This window comes from Accipiter gentilis, chromosome 10 (genome assembly GCF_929443795.1).
Source record: "Accipiter gentilis chromosome 10, bAccGen1.1, whole genome shotgun sequence".
Classification (NCBI taxonomy): Eukaryota; Metazoa; Chordata; class Aves; order Accipitriformes; family Accipitridae; genus Astur; species Astur gentilis.
The window spans coordinates 23,030,269-23,050,627 of NC_064889.1; the positions used below are offsets into that span (position 1 = coordinate 23,030,269).

The following is a 20,359-nucleotide window of genomic DNA, read 5'->3' on the forward strand; positions in this document are numbered from 1 at the left end:
GGTATGTCCGCACAGAATACCTGGGAGGGGCGTTTGTAAAAATGAATCCAAACCACCAGCAGCACATGGGGACCTGCAGTCCTATGTCTACCCAAGCACAACGCGTCTACCCAAGTACAACATGTCTACCCGAGTACAACATGTCTACCCAAGTACAACTTCTCTACCCAAGTAGAACTGCAGCCCAAGCACAGAATAAAAATCCAGTGGTTTCCTTCAAACAGAGGGCAGCAGTTTGGATGAACCAAGTACAGACTTGAAGCTGTGCCCCATGCTGAAACCAAACACAAGCTCTTTTTTTTTGTTCTTTTTTCCTTCTTGTTTTACAGATTAAAGGCCAGACATACTCCAGGTGGTGTTTTCCCAAGTTTGGTCGGCACAGCCTTGCCTCCCGCCCGGCTTAAGCATCAATGAATGGCAGGAGGGGCTGTTACTTTTGGCTTCTCCAGCTAAGTGGCAGCTAGAGGTACTCCACAGCACAAAGCCAGAATGTCCCATTTCAAGTATTTTTTTGCCCAGTTTTGTGGACTCGGGAGGCTTGGGTAACTCAGGGAAGACCACGTCCTCCTGCTGGATCTCCAGACTTAGGAGGCTGACGTGCCACAACCATCTATGTTAGGTCCCAACAGTACAGATTGACAAGAGCAGAAAAGAAACCCCAAAAAAGAGGAAAAGCTAAACATCTAAAAAATAGTCTTTAAAGATTTACATCCATCTTCAACTGTCTCAAACCGACACATAGTCTGCATTGGTTTAAGCCATCACATTTCTGCATAATTAAAAAAAAAAAAACGGAAAAGCTCTATTCTTGACATACTATTGTATTTTAACTAGTCAAATGGCACAGCATTTCCCTTTAATAAAAGGAAGTAGTGACAAATACTTGTTACTATTACAATATCACAATAATATGATATTAAATTAATAGCATGTTCACAGCTCCAGGAAGTCTGAGCTGAAAGCTAGTCTAAATTCTGTGTTCACTTTGGCAACAGTACTTATTCAATGTGAACGTCAGCGTTACACACACCAAAAAAACCACAATAAAAAGAAAAGCTGGGCTGGAACAAGAGCGGGATGGCAGGAGGAGATTGGGATTTCTTTGATATGAGGTTATAACTCGAGCCGTTTGCTATCTCCTCCTCCCTCCTGCCCTTTCCAAGCCCCGGCATCCTCCGGCTCCCACAATGGGCTGGGCTGGGCTACCGGTCTTGCATGGTCCCACCAGCACTGTTCCCCCACAGTCCCTTCCCAGGCTGTCTCCAGGTCCAGCATCGTACAGGAGGGAGCTTCCCCTCATGGTATGTTTGAGCAGGAATTGGTCTGACGGCCCACTTAGCCTCTTTGGTGGAGTGGAGAGAGGCTATTTGGGGGTTTAATATGTAAGGTTAACCCTTCACATTTTTTCTGTTCTGCAAGATGTCTACAGGAGGAGGAATTTTAATGGGAGAGGGCTACGAACACCAAGCCTCAAGAGCTCCTCGCTCTCGAGATCAATGCCATTACATCTGCTTGGGCCAAGCTAGATGATTTAGTCTGGAAGGACAGAGTCCTGCTCACAGCTAACCCAGCCCAGCACCACGACAGAGCACAGGGGAAGAGATATTTGCATTATCGTCCTGTATATTGTCTTATTTACACAATTATCGGTAGCATCCCATTGCCAAATGGGAAAGTGATGGGGGATGTTTCTGACAGAAGGGACTCTCCCACTGGTACCACTTAAAAAAATAAAATTATTACTTTTTTTAAACTTAAACTCATTTCCTTTCCTGATTCCTTTCACTTGTCCTTGCAAATACAGTGATGTTTGATTTGCCACCACCTATACAAAGAGTTCAAACCTTCACATTCACCCAGTTTTAAACAATCCACGTGGCAGGAAAAAGGGCTGCCCTCTGGCACCGGCTGGCCAACGTCCCTATCCCCCATGCGTGCCCCCATCTCGCCTCACGGACGATGCCGGTCACACACTGACTCACAAGGCTGCACCGTACCAGGACAATCCAAAAACCATGGTGGCAGGTTGGTGGTTGGTCCCTGGAGGGGGGGGGGGGTCATGCACAAACCTTCTCTTTGGTGTCGGGAGCTCCTCTGCCCACCCTGGGCACGGGGAAGGGGCAGCTGCCGGCAGCCCCCAGCATCCTTCGGCGCAGGGCCCCGCTCTGCATCACTGCCCAGGAGCCCTCCTCGCCTCGTCCCTCCCAGGGAAGCGAGCCCATTTCGGCCCAGCTCATCCTTTGGACAATCTCCTGCTAGCTGGAAATACACTGGAGCTGGGAGCAGCTCAGTAATATCTCAAGGGGTTTTGGAAGTGCTGTATCAGAGTTGCCTTGTAGCAGCTCCTGACGGCAGGGTGGGCTTTGAAAGGACAAGACAGTGACATCCAGGTTCCCACCTCCCAGGGGTGTGCTATGCGGCTCATGCTGGCACATGCCATGAATCATCCTGCTGGGAATCAGCCTTGGGGAGCAGCATGCTGATGGGGCAGGAGGGTGCCCTAGCCCCCGCACTGGCATCCAAGCACCCTGCGCGCCCCGTTTCATCCTAAATACAACCAGGATGGACCGAGGCAGCCACCACCAGTGCCCAAATCAGCCCTGCAAGAGCAACAGTGCCGGCGAAGCACAGGGCATTGAGCCGTGAGTCTGTGACGGCCCCAACAATCTTTAAAGTAAAAAAACCCCCCACGATACAAATCTCTACAAATCACACCAGAGCCCCGCTACATGCCTAAAAGTAAAGCTCATAACACTAGTGAAGCATCTTGGTTTATGCAGGGCTGGGTGGGAGAGGCAGGAATTGGGAGAGAGGAGAGGGGACACACACACACACACACACACGCACACACAAGTTTCTATCATGCTTGAGGTAGAACATTGCTTTCAAAGGTTTGGAAGTGCTTTACAGGGGAACAACAACAACAAAACCACCAAGGCGGCAGGTACAGAGCGTGACTGCTGAGGTAGGACCAAGCTTGTACTGACCAAGTGCTATGCTACTTGTTTTTTGAACGTGAAGGAAGACACAGGTATTTCTGCTTCCCAGAAGACATTCATTCCGGTTGAGGTAGGTTCTGAGTTCACTCGGGTTGTCTGTCCAAGTCTTTCAGTAGCCCTCAGGCAGGCATCCTTTGACACACACACACTCTTTTTTTTTTTTCTTTTTTTCATACTATTTAGAGTCAATCAGCAAAAAAAGTATCCTGAGAAATAGCAAAAGTGTACAAAATCTTCAAATCCATGGAGAGACAGCCTTCCCGGGCCTCTATTTTTGGAGTCAAGTTAGAAGGATTTCTCCGAATCCAGTCTTCTGGAAATAAAAAATAGATTCAAAAAGTATTCCTAAAGCTGCTGATCAGGAAAAAGTCTGGGATGCCAAGAGGAGGCTCCACCGTATCCCCAGTCTGTCAGAGGCAGGAGAGTTTGCCAAACTCTGCCAAGGAGTCTTTAACTTAGCAGCTGCAGGGAAAATTCATCGTGACCAATCTCACTAAAGCCATCATCGGAAGAAACACACCGAGATGCCTGAGAGAGGTCAGAAAGATAAACTTCACAGAGTTTCCAAAAGGCTGTATACATATATATATTTTTTATATATATATATATATATAAAAAAATAAAGCAAAACAAAAAAATAACAATCAGACCGTAGAAATCTTCAATTGACCTGAGATTGACGACTCGTTGTAAAGACATCACCAGCCGTGGGTTTGGTTTCTGGTAACTCCTACAAGAGGGTTTGAGTCTTGGCAGTTTTATCCTTCATTGGCGGGACCATGGTCGGGAGCCAGAGCAGAGGGGCTGCCACCGCGGGGGCTTTTTGGGAGGGGGTCTGGCTGCTCCTCGATGATGCTGAACTCATCCAGAGGGAGTGTGGATATCTGGGTGTCGTCGTGGGTGGCCGGTGGGCTATGTGCCGACTGGAGAGAGAGAAGGGGGCAATGCAGTGACAGGTCATCGATGCTCTTAGTCATGCAGCCGTGTCTGCATTTCCCAGGTGTGCTCCCATCCTGCCGGACTTACCGTTATTCCCTTATCCTGCGGCTCCTGGGATGGGGATGCTGGGAATAACCTCTCCAGCTCGTTCATATCCAGCTGCTTTCCATTCAAGTCCCGGTCATCCCTGTCCCTGCGAGCGGCCCCGTTCAGTACAAGGCCTGCGGCACTCCGCTGGCTCCTGGGGATCTGCGGGGTTGACAGCTGCTCCTGCACATTTTTGCACATCAGCAGCCTGAAAAATAGAGATGGAGCCTGAGGGTGAGCAAAGCTGGTGCCTTCCCCCCCTTCCTTCCCCCAAGCCTGAGACTGCCTTATCCCTGTCCTACGTTCCTTCACTCCTTAAATCTCTCCTATAAAGTCACGTCTCTTCCCCCCGCCATGAAAGGGCTTTTGCTTTACAGACAAGGTCAAGGCTTGCCAGAGCAGAAATAGCGATGCTCCCAGGAAGTACCAGGTCCCTCAATGGGGACCGGAGCTGATGGGGTGTATTCGGAGAAGCCTGCTGGGTCTCCGTGCCTGGGAGGGAGGCAGGAGCCATGCTGCAAACAGCACCCGGTGTTCACGGGAGCCAGGCTGCGCAATTGCACGCCGCGGGATGTGCGTCCTGAGATAGATGTGCGTGGGAAACAGCCCATCATCTCATTGGGGTTGCGAGACCCTCGTGGGGATACCCACATGGCGTTAGGGACCATTGCCCCTCATGAGCAGCGGCGCGAGCAACCCCTACCTTCCTCTGTACCCAAACATGAGGAAGAGAACGCAGAATATGATGCAGGTGACACCGATGTGGATCCCAATGATGATGCCTGTCGTGGAGGTTTTATTGTTCTGCTCATCCTTCATGCAGTCGCAAGGGGGATTCAGCACTGCTAGAAGAAGGGGGGAGAAGGGGGTCAGCGGTGCTGGTTTCCTACTGCTCCTCCAGCTTTTGGGGAGCCCAGAGCAAAAGTCAGAGCCTGGGTGGTGCTGGGAGCTGTGTAGGGGGAAGAGGAGACCAGGGTGGGGGCTCAGTAGGGTCACTGCCTGCAAAAGCTGCTCCCCGTACTGCAGGAAGGCAGTCACAGCAAGCATAGGACTGGAAGGTCCGTAGAGAGCCAGCCCCATTACCTGGGCTGCTCTTATTAGTCACAATTAATGAATGAAAAAGGCTCTGATGTGAATTTTTTGCAAAACCCTGTGTCTGAGATGGGAGGTGAGAGGCAGCCACTACGCCAGAGCATGCTGATACCTGATGGAAAGCACTGAGTAGGCAGATCCCAATGAGATTAGTATTTACTCCAACACAGACAGAGGAGTAATAACTATCTCTTGAAGATATTCCCACTGGAAGGCTTAAAAGGCTTCCAAGAGCAGCAGGATGTTTTTTACACGTAGATGAATATGAAAGGTGTGATCAGTTAGACATTCCCTCTAGAGATTTCCCCTTTTCTGCCACATACTGCAGTGCTCATGCTCTGCAGCTCTTCTCCTTTCCAAAGCCATGTGTCCTCCCTTTCTGGCACCAGTGAAGGTCAAAATATCCAGGAGAGCGGAGATGCTCAGTGCACCATGTCTCACTCGAGGATGGCAGCTCTTAGCTTTTGCATGGGGGTTTGTTCACATTCATGACCTCACCTCTGGCTTGAGCTTAGGTGCCAAAACTGGCAATTACGGGAGCATTTGGTTTGTCTTCTCCCCCTTAGTAAAAAAAAAAGTCACCGGGCTGGACTGGCCAATGGGGCTGGTGAAACCACGTGGCAGAGAAGCCACCCCTACCAGCACCAGGTGGTCCTGGCCCCGCAGAGCTTTGCTTCATCACTATTTGTGATGCTGAAAACAAATGAGTGGCTGAAGGTGAGATGGGGGGAAGAGCCATGGCTGTCTGGGGGAGGTGTCTGGCCTCACCACCTTCCTGCAAAGCAGTTTTCAAAAACCACTAGCGAGACTGATGTCCCATCTCACCTGTCCTCTCCACAGTTTCCCTCAAGGACACGAAGCGGACAGTTGAATTTCCATCCCCGTGCTGGTTATAGGCGAGGAGCTTGACTTCATACACCACTGACGCATCTGTTTCGAAGGAGACACAAGAAGGGCATTTCGGGTTTAATCATTAGCATTATCTCCCCAAGCGATGCTTATTTAGGAAACGGACATCTTACCAAATACACACAAGGTGCTGCAAACAAGTACCTGTTACTGGGAAAGCACCCCAAACACCTGGGGGAGAGCTGCAGCATCTCTCATTTAGTGGCTGTGCAACACATCTGAGCTCTCTCCTGCTAATCATGACAGACCCTCCCGGGGTCAGGAGGGGACATGGATCAAGCTGTCACCATACTCACCCAGGTGGGTGATGTTGTATGCTGTTACGTTGCTGGGCAGTAGCACCGGACCTGTGTACTGGGAGAGGTGGACCTTGCGGTAATACAGCTTGAAGCCTTCGTGCTGGCCCAGTTTGATGGAGGGCTCCCACATAGCCTGGACAGCGGTGCTGTTAATGACTTTAATAAAGAGGGATGGCATGGCTGGGACTGAAACAGAGAGAGAAAGACAGTGGGTTGCATGTGCTTTTTTAGTCTGCATGATGAGAAATTCCCCAGCAGCCTTTCCCTGTGGTCACTGCACCAAAGAACATGCTAGATGAGATTGAGAAAAATCAGATCAGACCAGATCCTGGTTTAACAGCTTTGAACTTTTTCAGGGAGCTGCAGGAGTTTCCAAGGGTTTCCTCTGCTTGGTTCAGCAAGCAGAGGTTACTTTTACACTCTGGTTGCAATCTGATGCTCAGCCCTGTCGGGTCAGGGCAGGAATGCAGCGACTTTGGCAATGCATTCCCAAATTCCACTTTTTTGCCCTTGCCCTGAGGGTAGCAAGGACCTTTCAGAGTGATTAATCCCCCAAGGAGGAAGGAACCAGAAGGGATGGAGCTGGAGACATCCGTCTTAAAAGTGTGCTAGGTACCTGCACTGGCTTGCAGGGTGCGCAGGAGCTTGCTCTCCCTGTCGGCTTTAGGAGGGAGGTTTGTGATTCTGTGCTGGGGACTTAGGAGAGAACTGGGGCATCTTTATTAACAGCCCTAAATACCTGAGCAGCCCGAGATCCCTGCACAGCTGTGGCTGGCTTGTTTTGGTAGGCAGGCACTTACCTGGCCTTAAGGGCGTGTGGGGATTTAGCTGGGAAGATGTCCCTGCTGCTGCCCGTTGTCACCAAGGCCTGATTCAAAGTCCACCAGGACACCTTTTGCTCCAGTCAATGCCCCAAAACCCTGCCCTCGTTCTCAGGGTGTGCTGCAGCAGGGGGGTCACAGACATTCCCTCCCCAGGTCCCCAAAAAGCAGCCCCATCACCTTGGGCTGAGAGGCAAAGATTTGCAAACCAAAGCCAATTTTCTTGTGATACAGGTATCTCGGTTTTCCAAAGCTGGTTCTGCACCAAACCCTGCCCTGGAGCGCTGTGCAGCGCTGAGGCACGCAGGACCACATTTCCCCCAAGCCTCTTCCTTCCCCTCTCCCTCCCTTTCTCATACACTGATCATACCAACGCAGAGATGTGTCTCAGCAGGACATTTCACTGATGATTTTTTTTCACCTCATTTCCACAAAACACCCCCAGGGCAAATGCTCCCATGAGTTCCCCAGCCTTTGGTACCATCCAGAAGGTGCAAAGCACCAGGCGCTGCAGGCTCTGCCCTGCCCAGGGCTCTGCTCCAGCACTGGGAGGGGGAAGGGTTTTTGGGCACTGCTGTACCAGGCAGCACGCTCAGCTAAACCCTGCAGCAAAAGCACCGAGCAGAACAGCCCTGCTTCTCCAGCAGCCTCCAGGAGCTATTTTTCCAATCCCACATGATTACAAGCTTAGAAGTTCCCAAATATAAGGATTTCTAGGCTTGCATTGGACCAATGCTGCTTTTTGTCTTCTTTTTCCACAAAGGGTCTCTAAAGGTTGAGCAGTGCAAACCCAGCCTTTGGCAGAGAGTTCAGCACAGCCATTTAGTGAGCGACGGTGAGAAGCAGATGAAATGTGGCCATGTCAATCTAAGACTGACAAGAGCTAAAAAGGGCATTTCCCCAATTTAATAGTAAAAGCAAAACCGCACAGCGCAACGGTTTGCCTTTTCCCAGGCACTGAGAGCTCAAGCTTTCCCACGAGGAGATTTAGGAGAAGGGACGACATCTCTCCTGGTGAGCAGGAGGGTCTGGGCAACGCTGTCTCTTCTCAAAGGGATGCCCTCCTTCAGGTTGCTGGGGCTTTGCCTGATGCCCTCCAAACAAGCCTGGGGAGAGGAACAAGTCCCTGCTGACTGGTGAGCATCTCAGGATTCAGGAGGAAAGACTCAGAGAGCAGCTGTCCTGGGTCAGGCTAATGAGATCCCAACCTGCCTGAGTGCTGCCAATGGGAAAAAAATGGGTTGAAGTACATCTTCTCACTAGTATTTATTCTGATATGCATTTCATTGATGGGAAGGTTGTGCTCAGCATTTTCTGGGTGCAAAACACAAAGTAAATTCTGTTTATACCAGAACGTACCATTCTTCCCAAGGCTGCATATTTTTGCAATCCAATTAAATACTCTTTTTTTTCTAATTCTCCCAATTCCCTTAAGGGCAAAATTAGGAAATAGTCTGGATCCCCCCTCTGAGAAGTTGGACTCTTGCTTAAAGCATCATTTTCCAAATCATGGGTGAAAACGCCACAGAAAGGGAAATCGCATTATCCCATGGACAAAGAAACACTGATGTGGGCCATCCTGATTTGTGAAGAGTTGGCTTTATTTTATGGTTGCAGAGCCTTACATTTAATAAAAACCACAAGAATATCTCTCCTTCAAAGTATGGAATATATAGTGTTTATTCAAACTTTGAGTATATATATGTATAATATTGATTATATGTATGCACTCGCAGAATGCATGTGACGTTTATAATGTTATTACACAAATAAGTGTATACAGATGGAGTATATCTGCGTGTGTGTATAAATATATGTACACACACCAGTGTATAAGTGCTTCACAGAAGTATATATAAGACATAATATGGATCTACTGTAAGTGAGGCATCTCCCTCATGCTAAGGGCTGGGATACTTGTTTTCCTCTTCCGTGCTGTTTGGAATTTTCCCCAGGTCATTTCAACTTTCTTCTTGAAGGCGTCTTTAGCCGAAGATGACTAAAGGAACAGTCTTCATCCTAGAGAAATGTCAAAAAGTCCTGGAGAAAACCCTAAAAAGCATTAAAAGACAAGAACAAGGAGTGTGTGCTGCTTAATGAAGTGGAGAGAGTTTGAGATTTAAAATACCATGGCATTTGTGAAACGGCGTAAAGGAGAACGACAGCGAGGAGACAGGAGGACCTTCCTAGTGAGGGAGGTTTATGGAGGACAAGGTTCACTTGCGTGGTTTCTCTATGGCATCTTCCCTTCTACTTTCGATCTAAAATTATCACTGGCACAAAGGAAGGAGCATCACTCTTCTAGAAAGCATTGGAGACTTCAGGCAAATGCACTCTCAGCATATTCCTAGCCCTGAAAAGCTGACCTCCCCGAGCTGAAAGCAGCCCTGCTCCTCAGTACCTTCACCATATTCCTACTCCAGACAACTCCAGTATAACACGGTCACTCAGGCCAGTCTCTGCCTGGCAGCATCTCTGGCTGGCCACTCCGACAAGCGCTGGCCCGGCTCTGCCAAGCCGTCCCTGGCTGCCAGATTCACCCACCGTGTCCTTTCCATGCACGGCAGGACACGGCAGCGTGGTGACACGGAGGGCCCTGCCACCACAGGGCTTTGTGCACATCGCTGTGCACATCTCGCGCGCGTTTCACTGAGCCAGGATGGTAAAACCGAGACACGGTGTGTCAGGGAAATGCCATCCCTTTCCGAGGCTGTTAGCACCCCGAGCCCGGGGGAGTCACAGCTCTCCAGTGCACCACGGGAAGGCATGGTGTGAAATGGCTTGGCTGTGAGAAGAGGCAAATCGGCAGTGAAACCTTAACTTGGTGTCAAAAGCCACTGGATTCTGGCTCTGACCCGCTTTCTCCTCTGTGGGCAGAAGGCAACAGGCACCCGAGTGAAGCAAAGCAAATAAATCAAACCAGAACTGGGGCTTTTAAATCTCTCTTTTTCTTCCTACAAGGCAAACGCAAGCTGGGGTTGAGTGATCTTAACCAGGCCAGCTTGTCCATCCTAAGCATGGAGCTAAATGCTGGAGTTTGTCACAGAGGACAAGCCTTTTTTAAAGGATGGCAGAGCAGGACAGTGATGCCTTGAAACTTCAGAGCGCCAGGAAATTTATGATCCCATTACCAGATACCTAACTATTTCTGTTGTGATTGAAGGTAATGATGACAAAAAGTCCTCTCTAGCTTGACCCAGACTTCTGCAGAAACACGAAGCTCTATGAAGCATAGCTGGCTTCTAGCTCCAGTAGCTGAACTCAGAGCATTGGGTCAAGGAGTTTCAAGTTTTGCCTTAGTCCATCCTTCTGCCTCTAAATTGGAAAGGAAAACAAACTCCAAGGGTGACCGATTCCCTGCATAGTACCAAGAAAAATAAACTCACTGGGTAACAACCCGGCAAGGTGAGGATTTATTGGTGTTGTTGCTTAAATGCTGTAGTAAACATCTGCAAGGGCTGAAAACGGAATAAGAACTGGATCCCCCACCTGGAAGTCAACACACTCTTTCATGTGATCCTAAATAACATCCTCACACCCAAGGCCCTCTCTGCTGCAAATTCATAATTACTGAGTGTTCATGAGAATGTTGCAATGCTCCTAAGAAATTAGGCTCCATATGTGAGACAAGCCAGGATTCAGAGGTGCCAGAGAGGTACATGAGTCTCTACAAAAACATTCCTAAAATGCTGGCTGATAGATCACACTGGGGCTGTGGTTTCTGTCTGGTGTCTGTGTGCAAGGATCCTGCATTAGAGCACCCACTTTCTTACTGAGGAAGCTAACTGGTGGCCACATCTGGGAGGCCAAGTCAGAGAAAAAGCCTTGGAGATTGCCCTAACTTCCCACTGAAACAGAAGGCTGCTCCAAGACAGGGATTTATACGTCAGGACAGCTCAGCTCTAGTGTGATTTCTCCAGGGTAGAGCAGAAAAAAATCAAATTTAAAAAAGTGTGGCACCGATCAAGTAAGAGCTGCACGTACCAGAGCTGCTGGAGGATGCTGAGACACCGCGTGAGCAGGAAGTCTGCATTTAGCAAGCAGTTTAGGAAGAACCCAGAGCAGCTGCAATGCACAAGACCAGCCAGACTTGCACTCACCCCCTGCTACAACATCAGCTGTGAGAGGCAATGCCGCTTTTAAGGCAATCAGTCGACCCCCATGTAACGATACAAGTGAATTTTACACAATATCCCAGAGCATGAGGAGAAGCAGGAACAAGGAGCATCAACACCACAGGCTATGTGCCAAAGCGCTCCGAAGTGGGTATCGGGGTGACCGGCGCTGCTGCTATGCACAGCGGGTTTCAGCATCTGATGGTCCAAGCGCAAAGCGTTCCTTACCTTCTCCCAGCGTGCTCACCACTGTGACTTCTGAGGCTTTGCTGGCACCCCGGGAGGTGTAAGCCTTTATATAAAAGCTATAGCTGGTCGAGGGCTCTAAATCAGTCACTAGCTGCTGAAAGGTGCTCTTGCTAACAGCCTCCTGATACTCCATCTCTACAGGATCTGAAGTGCAAAGAAAGAGAGAACAGAGCAGCGTTAGGCTTCAAGAGGTAAAGAGACTGAACAGATGTTGCAAGCAGTAATTTTGGTCCCTAAGGTGGTTATATATCTGCCCACATCCTTTTCTGCTTACATTTCTGTGCGCTTTGCCAGAGACCTAAGTGGGCAGCAAGATCTGAACACGCAGCTTCACCCTCCCCACCCTTTGGTATTTACATCAGCATTATTGCCTCATCTCTGTCTTTCAGAAACATGGAGATAGATGATGGAGAACATGTGTGGCAGCACTGTCTACTGCCTGGGATTTCAGACCTGGTTTTATCCAGTGGGCCGCGTTGCTGAATTATGTGAAGGCTGAGGATGCTTTGGGCAGCGGGTAGAGCACCGTACCTGCAGCTTTCCGAATGTGCAGCACATAGCCAATGATCTCCTTGGTGTTCTGCAGAGGCTCTTCCCAAGACACCTGGATGGTGGTTGCAGAGACTGTCTCAGCCTTCACGCTCTGTGGAGGACCGGGCAGCCCATCTGCCCACAGGACTGTCAGGCGAGCGCTGGCTTGCGTGGAGCCAGCACTGTTCTCGGCGATGCACTGGTAGATGGCTTCATCCGCCTGGTTGATCCCGTAGATGGAGAGAGTGCTGCATGGGTACATGAGAGGGACAAGCATCTCACTGAGCGCTCTGCAGCAGACATCCCTCCCCTCTAGCCATGCCATGGCCCCTGTGCTGCCTCTGATGGCAGGGCATCCCATGTGCCTCTATTTCCACAGAAAGCTTCCAGGAAGCTGTGGGCTTTTCGGGAAGGAAAAGCCCAGGAGGTGGATGCATCATTCCCTAGATTCTGTGACTGGGCAGATTGTCTCTGTCTCAACTTGCAGAGTCTGTGGTTCAAGTACAGCCAGGTGGGGACACAGGGTGGGATGGGGAATGGCAGGATCTGAAGCCCTGAATTCAGGAAGATCCCAGCCACGCTACAGAGATAGCTCTGTGGCAAGTGCATCCATACACCCACACCAGCTTTAACTGGCTTAGTTCCAGTATACACCAGTGAGACCCATCCAGGCACCACACGCAGTTGGTAAGCTAAATCTAATCAAGCACAGCCAGAAAGCCCTCTGGTGATGCTCTAATTGCATTATAGCACATTAGAGCAGTCTTAGGGTAACATTGGGATTAGCTGACTTATCCAGCAGGGTTACAGCCTCAGCTCCTGCTTCTGCATCTTCAGAAACACGAGCACCACAAGCGAAAAGCCAGAGCTTACAAGCAAGTTGCAGGTTTTGTGTGCAAAACCTCTGAGCGTGTTTTTGATGCTGGTGCATCAAAGCTTGCTCTCCCAGGGTAGCAGCCAGAACACTTCTTCCAGCCAGCTCTCAGGGGCCTCCAAACCAGGCTTAGATGCTGTTTTCAGCCTCCAAGATAAGGACAGGCACTGGCTACCCTGATGGAAAACATCCCTAAATGAGGGGGGATAAGCCAGTGCTGTACCAGCTTCCCAAATGAGTGTGTTCCTGAGCATGGTGCCCATCTCTGCACCACCTCTGGGAGGGGTGTTTAGTGGCTTGGTGGACACAGGGACAACCAGAGTTCTTGTACGTGTAGCATCTGAACTGAAGGCCCTTTCTGAGCTGCATGACTGTCCAGCAATGGTTGTGTACAACAGGAGCAAGTTCAGGGCCAGCCCAAGGGTTGCACTGCCCAATATCTTTAAAACAACATGTCCTGGTTTCAGCTGGAATAGAGTTAACTGTCTTCCTAGTAGCTGGTGCAGTGCTATGTTTTGAGTTCAGCATGCGAAGAATGTTGATAACACTGATGTTTTCAGTTGTTGCTCAGTAGTGTTTAGACTAAAGTCAAGGATTTTCCAGCTTCTCATGCCCAGCCAGGGCATAAGAAGTTGGCACAGGACACAACCAAGGCACCTGACCCAAACTGGCCAACGGTGTATTCCATACCATGGGACGTCCCATCTAGTGTAGGAACTGGGAAGTTGGGGTGGGGGATCGCCGCTCGGGGACTAACTGGGTGTCGGTCGGCGGGTGGTGAGCTATTGCCCTGCGCATCATTTGTACATTCCAATCCTTTTATTACTACTGTTGTCATTTTATTAGTGTTATCATTATCATTATTAGTTTCTTCTCTTCTGTTCTATTAAATCGTTCTTATCTCAACCCAGGAGTTTTGCTTTTTTTTTTCCCGATTTCCTCCCCCATCCCACTGGATGGGGGGGAGTGAGTAAGCGGCTGCGTGGTGCTTGGTTGCTGGCTGGGGTTAAACCACGACACAACACCAGCAAATATTGACTCAGAAATCATTGTGCAACACATTAGCTGTATCTTGCCATTCAGTGTGCAAAACAGCTTTTCTTAATGCCATTTGTTCACAAACAGGGACCCATCAGTGAAAACTCTGCTCTCTCCAGGGCTTGCTCCCTTCCTCAAAAATCAAGTCTGGAACAATGTGATTCAATTTGTGTCAATAAAACACCGCTCACCACTGCCTCCCCTTCCACTTTAGAGCATCACCCATATGTACAGCACTCTGGATTAATCCCTCTTTGTGCATCTGTATTTCCAGTCCTGCCCAGTTAATTTGAACTGTGGTTTGCTTCTGGCTTGGCATGAATACTTGGGAGACCATGATGCCTCCAAGCTTCAGCATCATCTCATTGGCTTACACCAAAACTTGCATGAGCTTTTTGGTTGCTATTTTTCTGTAAGAAATGACCCGAACCTAACCAAATCCATACCCTCTGCTTGCTTCTAGGAAGAAATAAATTATTTTCTTCTCCTGTGGTGAATTCCAGGTGGACTTGGGACTTGACTGCACACGAGTAAATCCCAAGCACCCCTGCTGATACAATGGGCACTTCATGGCTTTTTGGGGGTCATAATCAAAGCTGCCTTTTATGTAAATGAAAAATTGTACATGGAAAGTGGAAATGATGAATAGCCTGCCACTGCCTGTCTGTATGTCGGAATGAATGCTTCTTCTAATTGCAGCAAAATATTGGTCTTCCTATATTAAAATTTATTATTGCTGTTTATTTAACATTCATATTTCTGCCTTGCAAATTATTGGGGCCATGGTGAGTGAGCAAATGTTTAACAGTCATCTATTTATGTCCTGTGCCTTTGTTTCCTTGGAAACATTGTAAATGGAATATCAAATGTGATGGTTTCAGCTGATATGGTGATTTTAAAGAATCAGCCCTAAGCTCCTCTCATAGCCACGGGCTCAATGTATCTGATTAAATGGGAGGAGAAAGGCAGAGCTGGGAGAGGGGCATGGGGAGGAAGGACCCGATGTGTGGCTCAACTGTGTCAACAAGGGCTGATTCCTGTGAGGACAGATGGCAGAAGGCAGGATCACGCCATCCAAAAGCTGTACTTGCAGCTCTGCACAAAGCAGATGTGTGGAAGGAGCAGCAGTGCTTCCTTCTGCCCCATCAATGCAGGGATTATTTCCACGTGGCCGCTGTGCATCTGAGCAGCCAGGCTGGGCTGGCATACAAGTCGAGAGCAGCTTTAAGCTTTCCAAGCACAAAGCAGCCCAGGAACAACAAGAAGTATTTAGGCTCCGCTGCCTCCAAGTGTATTTATTTGCTTTACATGGAGAGAGGAAAAGATGTGGAGGAGGGAAGAAGGGACCCTGGTTGGAAAGCAGCGCAAGGAGCCTGATGGCAACAGCAGGATGCTGGGGCCAAAGTCATCTCTCTCCTGGGAGGACTGAGGGGGTGAGCAAAGCTCCTCTCATGTGACACATGATGTGCTGGATGCCAGTGGTCCTGGAGCAGGACAGCACTTGGCCACTGGGAGCCAGAGCTGGGCAGAGCCATGGACATCCCAGCTGCCTCTCTGCAGAGGTCCCAGGGTGGCCAGTAACACTGTCATGCACAGTCAAGTCAGAAGAAATAAATAAAATAAATTTCCACAAAGTGGACATGGCAAGTAACCAGAAACTGGCGTCTTGCTTTGGAAAGGTAATTTTCATTGAGATTTACAAGGCTATGCTGGGACGTACTGTGCCAAAGGCAGTAAGAGCCTTGGCCATCCATTACCTAAGGACATTACCACGTTACCTGCAATGATGCACAGGCAACGGGCTCAATAAAACACCTGGATTTTTGGTTATGCCTATAAAGCTGGGTAGGGAGCAGAAACTGAGTGTGGAGAAGTTGGTGAGCATCATGTCCAGCATCTAAACATCAGCTTCATGAGAATAAGGGTTTTCTCTCTTTCTGTCAGTCCTTCTAACACCCACAGGCCTCTAAAGGAGGCTGCCAAGCTCCCTGCAAGCCCCGGCATGAGCTCTGAAGCATGCTGGTAACAGCAATGAGGAGGGCAGGAGCTGGTAGTGAGTTACATGAACCCCAGCGTCATCCCAGCTGATGCCTCTGCTGTGCATCTATTTTCATCTTAACTATTGACAAATTCTTCCTGCCTTTGCCCACTGCATCACCCCCCAGGGATGCGGAGGATGCAGCGAGGCAGGGTCAGTGTTCAGTCCAGCAGCTTTCCCAGGTTTTGCTGCTTTTCGTCTTCTTCTTAAGGAAGCTCAGACAAAAGGAAAATATGTAGTTGCCGTGCAAGGAGGCGCAGAGCGTCTCTGCACGTCAGCCATCTGAAATATGCAGCGTCCTTTTATTTCTTCCTGTCAACAGGAAAAAAATCTGTCACTTTGGGACATCTGCTGTTGGAAAACTTTCCCGCGAGTGCCAGACTGGCAGTGCCGCGAGCACGTCAGACAAGGCGAGATGCCAGAAGGCTTTCTGCTGGTCACCAAAGCCGCTCAGCGAGCCGAGGGCTCCATCACATCTCCACACAATGCCCTGACAGGCATTGATGGAAGTGGGGAGAAGAGCTGCTGCAGATTCACACCCGGCTGAGCTGAAATGAGAGGCCTCCGCTACTCGAAAGCCATGGTATTCCCAAGCTGTCTTCCCAGTTCATAGGCAATCAGGATGACTGATCTGGCTCGGGTCAGGGGTCTGGGCCAGTGACCGGAGATCGGCTTTCCAAAGGCTCCTCTGAAAAAGTCTGAGAACTGAAGGAAGCCTCTTCATCGATTCAGCAGCACAAAGAAGAAGAGGGGCCCATCTGGAAGGATATCAGCATGCGCGCGCACACAGGCACACAAAAGGGGGAGTGTGATGAAATTAATGCAGAGAGCAGGCTGTGGCTAGCAGGGAGAGCATTTTAAGTGCCAGCAGCTACAGAAAGCCACCAGCGCCACATTCAGATGCCCTGTCCCCATGCCTCGCTCTGCCTCCATTTGTTATGGGTCATATTGTGCCGCACTGTGCCAAATGAACTACTCCTGGGCTGCCGGCCGGTACAGCACTGGAAAGGAGCTTTTTTCCCCTCCAGTGCTGGTTGTTGGCAGCTTTGCAGAAATGTCCTGTGTTTTGAAAGTTGCCTCGTACAGGCTGAGAATAAGGTGCAAAACTTGAAGTGTGACACTCAGCAGCCCAGAGGGACACTGCATATCGTCCCCAGCCCTCTATGAGCATGTTCTTACACCTCCAGAAATTAAATATGCAGGGCTTCCTAGGTGAAATTGGGTCATGTTAGGCAGGAGAAGGAACCCTTTCCATACAAACTGGTTTATATTTAGCAGGTACTGCAGCCCGCTGGCCAGGATCCCAGCCTGACTCTGTGGTTACAGACTCACCCGAGCGCAGTTTCTGGAGGGATGCTGATGGTCCCAGTGGGGCGCATGGTGCCATGGGGAACCACCCCACCCTCCCCACCTGTGCCAGATGAAAGGGCCAGCAGACACTCAGCCTGCAAAGCTGGTTAGAGATGCTGCTGCTTCTCACACCCCTGGGAGAGGACGTAGTCCATCAGGATGGCAATTTGGCTGTATGGTGTGTTTTCTGCAAATGGGACATTGTAAGCAGCGTCACATTTGCTACAGGAGGCACAGCAGTGGCACCACTTCATCCTGAAATGCTGACCCTTCTTTGCTGGCTTCATGACACCTGCGTTAGCCCTGTGCTGACACGACATGTGCTGAGCCCTTCTGGGAACTTGCCACTGCTCAGGTGCCACACTGGGGACAAGCAGTGGCAGGCTCAGCTCCACAATCCAACCTGACACCAAAGTCTCTAGCATTGGAGGCTCTGGGTCCCTTGGTTCAGTTCTGGTCCACATCAGAGGTGGTCTGATCCTTCCCAGGTGGTGCAATGCAGCCCTGGCTTGGGGCACCTCCCAGCAGAGCACTGAGCTCCATGCAGAAGACCTTCAGCAAGTGAGTGGCTCCAATTTCCCATGTATAATTAAAGGACTTTTCAGAGGTCTGTTCCCTCACATCCAAGGCAGGAAGGTCCAACTGCACTGACAGTGGTGGAGCTGTGTCCTCCCATCCCTGCAGAGCTGGGAAGTGCACCCTGTCACAGGCAGGAGACAGCAGCCAGAGCCAGCTGCTCCGTGTTACAAGACTTGCTGGTTATCTGGTGAACACGTTGGCTGCCACTCAACGTGTCCTCACGAGTCAGAGAGTGCAATCACAGATTTAACCAAATCCTGTCCCAGGGAGGGAGCAGAAAAGTCTTTGTATCTGCAGGATCACAGGCAAGCACAAGGGATCTCAGGAAAAGCTACTGGAAGGGAGGGCAGATGCCTATGTTGGTAGGACTGCTAATGCAGACAGCTGGGAGAGCTATCTGCTGCTAAATGGAAAGCCCGTCAAATCTTTTTCCCAGCAAGGGGCACAGGTGTTGGAGAGGAAAAAGAGCTAGCTTAATCCAGGGAAGGCTGATTTTGGGCTTCTCCGTGATGGGCTCTGTCCTGCCTTGAAGGCTCCTGTATAAGGACCTTGGTCTGCAGATGTATTTTGCTGTATGCAACAGTTTGAAGAAACACTTAAAACCCTGAACTGGTGATGTACTTCAAGAGCAGCTCAGCAGAGCAGCACACAGAGAAAAATTACACGGGCAACTTGGTAGCAAAATAATCGCAGCCACATGAGCAGGAGAGACTGATGCCCATTGCCATCAGCTGCTCCGGGGCTGCTGCAGATCCCTTTCATGGGATACAGCTGCGTGGTCCCAGCACGGGATCCCTGCTCAGTGCAGGGAAGGTAGGATCATGCTGATGCCCCGCTGTTTAGCAGGGCTTTGGACACTTGTGCAGAGACCGTCCTTGCAAAGGACATTTCCAAGTGTCTTCCAAACAAAGTCAAATGCATAAATTATTCTTAAATCAGGAGCAGCTGGTTCACATCCCAGTCCCCCAAGTACTTATTTGTCAGGCTTCCAGGAATGGAAATATGATTTGCTATATGGTACCCTTCCCATAATCACCAACGGTCTTCAAACTCATTGCATAAATAACCTGTAGGCTTGCCTGTCCTCCCTTCTAAGGTGTCCAAATCCCTACAAATTCAAGAGTTTGTGGGGTGTGTGCACCATGAAGGGATGCACAAACCCATCTGCATCTCTCCGCACCCAGCTAACATGGGTTTTATAGAAAAAAAGCCACTTTGTGAATGACAGGCTCTAGTTTCCAATGACACTGGTCCCAAGTGCTTAGGTGTTTGCGCTTCAAGGTCACTCTGTATCTGTGCCAGGATTAAGCAGCATGACAAGTGCAAGAAAAGCAAAGTTGTCCTTAAGTTTATTTACGGAGGAGTATTTTCCCTGATGAACCTTGAACATTCACGGCCCTTGAAGTGAGTCATTCCCAGAGCACTAAAACAAGTGCAAACCAGTGAAGAAGAATTTAAAAAAAGAGACAGTTCATAAGCAAAGGTCACTGAGGAGAGCAAACGCCACCTGAGCCCAGGTTCTAACGAAGCCTTTTTCCGGTGGAATAAATGAAGTCCCTTAATTACCATTTTGTAAATAAAATCTTCTTGGAAAATCAATATTTAGAGCCTGCCTTCTCTGAAGATGTTGGCCTTTGTTCCTTGCTATTATGGCAATATAAACCCCATAGTGTGATATACTTCTAGGCTGAAAATTACCCCCCTGAACCTGATTGGGTCAAAGGAAGAAAAGCAATAAACCTTTCAGAACCGTAATTCGGGTACTATTTCATGCTTCCTTGTAAATTTTGAAGTAATAACCTAGAAAGCATGATTTTACACAAGCCCATGATTAACTCGGCCAGTAACCGCCCCTTCCTCCTGCAGCAATATGACTGCTTTTGGGCCAGGCTGGTGATGCCAGCTGGGAATTTTGCTGGAAGTGCCCATTACACCTCCCAGGCATTTGGATCATGATCGATCTGAATCACCCCAGGAACAATATGGGCAAAATGGCATCTCTGATCAACAAAGAGGGACAGACTGTGCGGCTGCTGGACACAGGGACAGCTCCACCGAGGTAAAAAAGACTCCGTCAGCTTCTCCATCCGAGAGCATACTTCAGTGCAGCATCACCCCAACAGCTATCGGCTCCATCCCCAACCCAGGAACTGCATGGCAAGGCAGCCCCATCGTCAGCTCCTTCAGTGATTTTTATTCACAGCTTTTAATGGAAAACCCCACAATTCCCTACGCCTGAGCCTTCATGCATTTTTCATTAACAATTATCCGCTATCCCAGAACTGCTTTTGATTTTTGCTAATCATCGATTGGATATTTTGTTCCCACACAGCTGGCATTTTCAAAACATAACAACCACCTCTGGAGAGGGCACAGCAGAAGGCTGATCTTTAATGCTAATGTGCCCAGAAACTGTCAACACATCAGGTGATGAGAATT

At 49.4% G+C, this 20,359-nt stretch overlaps 1 protein-coding gene across 1 annotated transcript in view; it reads right to left on the reverse strand.

Moving 5' to 3' along the window:
* Window positions 1-3,691: 3,691 nt before the first annotated feature.
* The window catches only part of IGDCC3 (immunoglobulin superfamily DCC subclass member 3), a 106,181-nt gene continuing 89,513 nt past the window's right edge, over window positions 3,692-20,359 (reverse strand). Inside the window, exons 8-14 of the mRNA XM_049811576.1 lie at window positions 12,042-12,289; window positions 11,490-11,654; window positions 6,323-6,511; window positions 5,943-6,047; window positions 4,729-4,867; window positions 4,026-4,233; window positions 3,692-3,922 (exon numbers count right to left, since the gene is read on the reverse strand). Coding sequence (XP_049667533.1) covers window positions 3,758-3,922; window positions 4,026-4,233; window positions 4,729-4,867; window positions 5,943-6,047; window positions 6,323-6,511; window positions 11,490-11,654; window positions 12,042-12,289 — 1,219 coding nt within the window. The 3' untranslated portion in view covers window positions 3,692-3,757. The remainder of the gene's footprint in view (window positions 3,923-4,025; window positions 4,234-4,728; window positions 4,868-5,942; window positions 6,048-6,322; window positions 6,512-11,489; window positions 11,655-12,041; window positions 12,290-20,359) is intronic.